General features: G+C 35.1%; 1 protein-coding gene across 2 annotated transcripts; it reads left to right on the forward strand.

Annotated features, from left to right (window-relative positions):
• The first annotated feature begins 1,276 nt into the window (after positions 1-1,276).
• On the forward strand, positions 1,277-4,133 carry LOC145135809 (NAD(P)-binding Rossmann-fold superfamily protein). Of its 2 annotated transcripts, none has more exons than XM_079070021.1 (12): positions 1,277-1,499; positions 1,619-1,674; positions 1,955-1,988; positions 2,117-2,215; positions 2,296-2,456; positions 2,567-2,605; positions 2,680-2,772; positions 2,920-3,018; positions 3,108-3,197; positions 3,356-3,439; positions 3,538-3,603; positions 3,862-4,133. In XM_079070021.1, exons 1-12 carry the CDS (start codon positions 1,424-1,426, stop codon positions 3,943-3,945), a joined length of 981 nt encoding a protein of 326 aa, XP_078926147.1. In that variant the 5' UTR covers positions 1,277-1,423; the 3' UTR covers positions 3,946-4,133. The 2 variants fall into 2 exon arrangements, with proteins under 2 accessions (XP_078926147.1, XP_078926148.1); XM_079070022.1 differs by having other exon boundaries at positions 2,308-2,456.
• Positions 4,134-6,100: the final 1,967 nt, after the last annotated feature.

Here is a 6,100-nt window from a genome sequence, read left to right on the forward strand (position 1 = left end):
TGTTCATTTAACATCTTAATGAACAAACACAAACACGAATAAAGTATTCTTTAAACAAACAAACACAAACAAGAAAATATGTTTGTTTATATGTTCATGTCCGTTTGTTAGTTCGGTTAAACTTAAAAAAAACAAACATGAACGAGCCTTGTTCGTGTTTGTTTGTTTTGTTTAAGCCTTGTTCATGTTTGATTGGTTTGTTTAGACCTTGTTCATGTTTGTTTGGTTTGTTTATAACCTTATTTAAGACAAAACTTATGTGATAGGGCGATAAAGGGATCCAAACAAATGACATTTGGAGTTCCATAAGGTTACACCCGTTACAAAAAATTTAGATATAACAAAATAATAGTATATTGGATAACGAGATAAGTTTTGATAATTATGTTTTAAGGTGGGCGCTTACGAATAAGATCGATGACAAGTATCCCAAATTGTTCCATTTGTGTGTGATAAAATATTATAATGTTTTACATTATTCACATTTTCAATCTATTGAACATTGAAACATAATACAAGGTCGCATCGCCATCTCCAATGTACAAACAATTCTAACGAGTTATCCATATATAACTACACAAGTAATATCTAAAATTCGAGATCATAAAAAAGTGATTATGCAAAGGGTCTAGATGTCACAACCTTACGAAAACCAAACTAGCTATGGGGATGGACAAACTTACTTTGAGATTATTTGAAGACAATGTGGTCCTTTCCAAATACATACCATTCTTCCTTGTCATTTCATTGACACATCATTTTTTTAGTTATGTTGAGTTTTTTTTATAAAATGTACTCGTACAGCTTGAGTAGTTTTCAAGTTCATTTTTTATAAGTAACACCGAATTCTCTTATAAATTCATCGGATTAAGAATCAATTTCACAAAATCATTATTTACCTACAACTTTATTTGACATGTTCATTGAATTTCATGAACTCATCTCCATAACATTAATGCTCAACTCAAATTATTCTAAATTTTGGTTTAACATTATATGACATATTGGATCAAGACATCATCTCATGTGACTATAACTAATTATTTGATTATGGTGATTCAATTCCACACACATAAGCGCTCTTATTATCAGGCTAATAAAAAAAAATAACATTCAAACTAATTAGTTATAATCAATATATCCCTATAAGTAATTAGTTTGAATTGTTTATCAACTAATAACAAAAAAAAAAAATACAATACTTTCAATTTATACATAACAATTTAAAAAATCCACTCGATTATTGTGTATTTGTGTTCCATTATTTTTGTTAGCATCTTTTGTGGTGGTAAAAAGTCCAAACCATCGAGCCGGGCAACGGCGGTCAAAACGACCTTCCATTCGGTACTCTTTGGAGACACCGATTCATTCTAGACGAAGGTGGCACTGGCAGAATCCCTGCACTCCGACTGAACCTAAAACAATGCTGTCGATCGTCTTCTCTTCCGTGATTCTTGCTCTGCTTCTTACTTTTTCCCACAAATTTCTCACAGGCGATGGTAATTTCACTCTCCTGCTCCCCCTCCCCACTTATTCACCAACAGTTTCAGCTTTCGTTTTGTTGTTAAATACTTAAATTCACGATTACGAATTCCTTAGTTTGTGGTTGTTTCGCTAGGTGATTTCACATTGCTGTCAAAAGGAAAAGTAAAGCGCGAAAGTTTTCAAGATAAGGTATTCGAATCTTTACTTCGAAATTGTCTGTCTGAGCTGATCTGAGGATTTGAATGCGAAATGATTTGAATTGCATTATGAATTTAACATCACCAAATTTGTTAGAAATTGTTAATGTTGAAGTAAAGTATTAGAACTGATTGGCGGTTTAAAACTTGAAATTTAGCTGAATTACCATGAAATCGTAAGGGTTATGAGTTTATCCTCTTTTGCCTCGTCTGAAACTAGACTGCAACATTTTCCACCATTTTATATCTCATACTACTTTGAATGAATACAGGTTGTCTGGATTACTGGAGCAAGTCGGGGAATTGGTATGTAAAATCATAGCTTTTCATTCTTCTTACTGTTATTCCTTAAGTAGGATTCATATATCCATGAGTTCAACACATGTGTTGCAAACTCTACGAAGTAAAAGTTGTATTGATTTTCTTGCTTGAAGGTGAGGTTCTTGCTAAGCAACTTGCAACTCTAGGAGCTAAGTTAATTATTTCTGCAAGAAATGAGCCAGAATTGGAGAGAGTTAAAAACCAAATCTCTGGTAAATTCTATCACAACCTTAAAGGATTCTATGATAAAATTTCTGGTGTCGTTGTTTTCATGGTTTTAAGATATTTTCAGCTTTGAATTTAGGAAAACATGGACCTGAAGGGGTGGAGATATTACCTCTAGATTTGAGTTCTGGTGAAGATGCAATCAGAGAGGTTGTTGAAAAAGCCATATCTTTATTCGGTGGTGCAGGTGTAGATTATGTTATCCATAATGCAGCTTTTGAGCGACCTGTAAGTTAGCATTATATTTCTTTTATAGTATTAAAAATGCTAAAATGAAGCATAATATAATATCCTAATAAGTAATTACCAAATTACTGACTTTTGGTTCTTTGTTGCAGAAATCAACAGCACTTGATGTACCAGAAGCAAGTCTGAACGTATAACATATTGTTCTTTTGAAGTAAATTCATTTGAATTTATTAATTTAATATCTTTACTTTTTATTTTGTAGGCTACACTTGATGTAAATGTTGTGGGGCCGATTTCTCTTACACGATTACTACTCCCTCACATGTTGAAGAAAGGAAAAGGACACTTTGTTGTGGTATGTTGAGAAAAATTATTTCTATTTCTTGTAATTCATCTTACATTTTCTTTTTTCCACTTTATATAATTTACAGTTCCATTATATATATATATATATATATATATATATATATATATATATATATATATATATATATTTGTGCAGATGAGTAGTGCTGCAGGTAAGGCTCCTGCACCAGGTCAAGCAGTATATTCTGCTTCAAAATTTGCTTTAAATGGCTACTTTCATTCCTTGCGATCTGAGGTACAACAACTTTATATTAACTTTCTTTTTTTAAATAAAAAGTCAAAAAGTTTATAATTATGATAGTCATACTTTTCTTACTATTTCAGTTTTACCAAAAGGGAATCATGGTAACGGTTGTTTGCCCTGGGCCAATAGAGGCATCAAATGCACCTGCTACAAGCACAGCATCCAAGGAGGTTAGTTTCATATAACATACTTTACTCTTTAGACCAATATAGGCAATGTACTTTATAGGTAGCAAAATATAAGTGCATTGCTTTTATAGTATATTTTTAAAGAAATGAAAGTACATTGCTGTTATTGGTAGCATTGTTTAGTGTGTGTTTGTTATCAGAAACGAGTATCATCAGAGAGGTGTGCAGAGCTTGTATTAGTTGCTGTAAGCCATGGTTTGAAAGAAGCTTGGATTTCATATCAGGTAAGATATTGGTACATTGGTTTATATAAGTATTATTTTTAGTTTATATTTTTATTGAATGATTATTTATTATTTTTGGTTTACTTTTGCTTTTGCAGCCTGTGCTTGCTGTTATGTACCTAGTGCAGTACATGCCATCTGTTGGATTTTGGCTAATGGATAAGGTACTTTTTCATATTATTTTTGGTTGATTCCGAGGGATTTGGCTGGAATGGAATTCAATTCCATTCCCATCCTATGGTTGGTTGCAAATGAGTACAGAATTGAATTCCATATTGTGAACAAAATCTTTTGACGGATAAATTTCAACATTCCATCATAAAACTCATGGAATTCAATTCCCAGCACTTCCTCCTTGTTGAAATTACTCAAATACCCTGTTAACCCCTAACGGAATCTTCATTGATGTGAAATGACTTCAGATTGGGGCAAAACGGGTAGAAACAGCTGCAAAAAAGGGCAATACATACTCAATGAACCTACTCTTTGGTCGAAAGAAGGAATAACTGATATTGGATTAATAGTTTGGGCCTATGGTATTTGTATATTTTCATTTTAAATAAAATCTTTTGAGGCTTTGTTAAAAACGAAATGTGTTTTGATTATTTTTTTAAACAAGCATGATGAATAAAGCCTTAATACAAAAAAGACAAACCAAATCCTCTAGTTGTTTAGAGTCCCATTTATCGAAAAATTGGAATCTCAATTTTCTTTCTTGTGATGTATTTGGTTGCCCAATCAAACAAATTGAGTTGTTGCAAAATTCATGTATGCGTGATTTTATCATGTGGATGGTAAAAATTAAGGGAAAATGACGCAACGGCTCTATTATGTTTTGCGACTTTACGCATTTAGTCCTTAAAGTTATTTTCTTGCTTTCTAAGGAAACAAAGTTGATGTCAACCTATTTTTTTGGTCACTGCGACCTAATATACCAGGTTACATAAGCCACACAAACATTTAAAGCTGATGTGGCTTCACTCTTTATATGAGTTGTTATTTTTTTAGTTAAAAAAAAAAGAATAATAAAACTTGGGGTCCACCCATCTCTCTCTCTCTCTCTCTCTCTCTCTCTCTCTCTCTCTCTCTCTCTCTCTCATTTGCTGCAAGAAAGTGTGAGTAGTGATCTAGAAGTAGTACGTAATACTTGATATCACTAGTACTAGAAATAGGAGATTGCCATAAATCAGAATGAACAATTTTAAAAGGTTTAGAAACATTAGAAATAGAACTTGAAAAAGGTAATCGAACATGTTTTCCAAGATGACAAGCTTGGCAATTAATTGCACTAGCAGTTTTATTACATGGAATAAGATGAATGGAAATTAAATTCTTGAAAACACGAGCGCCAGGGTAACCAAGACGCTGATGCCATAAATGGTGGTAGAGATGAATGCAATAGGAGACCGAAAGGAGGAGGGTGTTGGATAAAGATCGCCAGAGCTGTCACACCCAAGCAGGACCTTGAGAGTGACTAGATCCTTCACAGAAAAACCAAAGGGGTAAAATTCAATAGAAACAAGATTGTCAGTTGTAAAACGACGCACATAAATGAGATTTTGTTGCGAAGAATCATGGCCATAGCCTGAAATTTCGGTGATAGGCCATTGAGCAGATATGAAACGAGATTGTGTTCGGGTACAGGATGTCCAAGGTTTGTAAGAAGGTTGGAGATGGTAGTGATAGTTTCATAGTATTGGATGATAGGTTGATCACCAAGAGTCAGGGAGCAGTTCGTTGTCGAGTTCGATGGAACGAGTTTCCTTGTTGTCACGAAAAAGATTCTCCAGGCTGAGCCATACCGAATTTGCTGTAGACCCAGTTTTAAGAATGGTGTTGATGAGGGACTGGGTAAGAGTGGCGTAGATCCAAGCTTTGATCACCGAATCCGAAGCATGCCAATCTTCATCATCAGCAGAGGTGGGTTTGGAAGTGCTAGAGATATGACCAAGGACACCGAAAGCTCGACAATGTATCTCAAATAATTCTGTCGGCGAGACACTTTTCGATGACACCACTGCCACTTTTCAGATGACCATGCCAATTTTCCGATGAGAGACCCCACACTCTTCCCTCTTCTTTATTCGAAGTTATAAACACAAATTCGCAGGTTTGTGAGCCAATCGAATCCCCACCCCTCACCCTTCCTTATGTCCGGTCACCGAAAAACCACATCCGACCACCACCACCATTAACCCCCGGTTACCATCACTTAGATACATAACCATATACAAACTAGATACATAACTAAAATAGATAGATCGTAAAAAATAAAACACATAGATCGCCAGAAAAACACAAATCGATGGAGAAACACCCTCAGATGGAAGGATATTTGGTTCTTCGGAGTGATTTGGTTCGTCGAACGGAGAACCATTGTTTGTCAGAAGGAAATCTAAAGGTTTTCCCGACGCACCACTCATTCACGTCGGAAGATCGGAGGCAAAAATCATTCTCGGGGCACCACTCTTTCATGTTCGAAGCTATAATGGTGGTGGCTGAACTTTCAGGGGGGGAGACGATAGTGGGTGGATGAGAGAGAAAGGTGAAATATCATGGCTTTAGAGATACAGTGATGGTCGTGAGTTTACAGATGTAGATCACCCGTCGTCGGCCGTGAGACGGCAGTGGAAGGTGGAGAAAGTTATGGTTCTTCATTGT

Source organism: Lactuca virosa, chromosome 9, assembly GCF_052849685.1.
Source record: "Lactuca virosa cultivar CGN04683 chromosome 9, Lactuca_virosa_CGN04683_v6, whole genome shotgun sequence".
Classification (NCBI taxonomy): domain Eukaryota; kingdom Viridiplantae; phylum Streptophyta; class Magnoliopsida; order Asterales; family Asteraceae; genus Lactuca; species Lactuca virosa.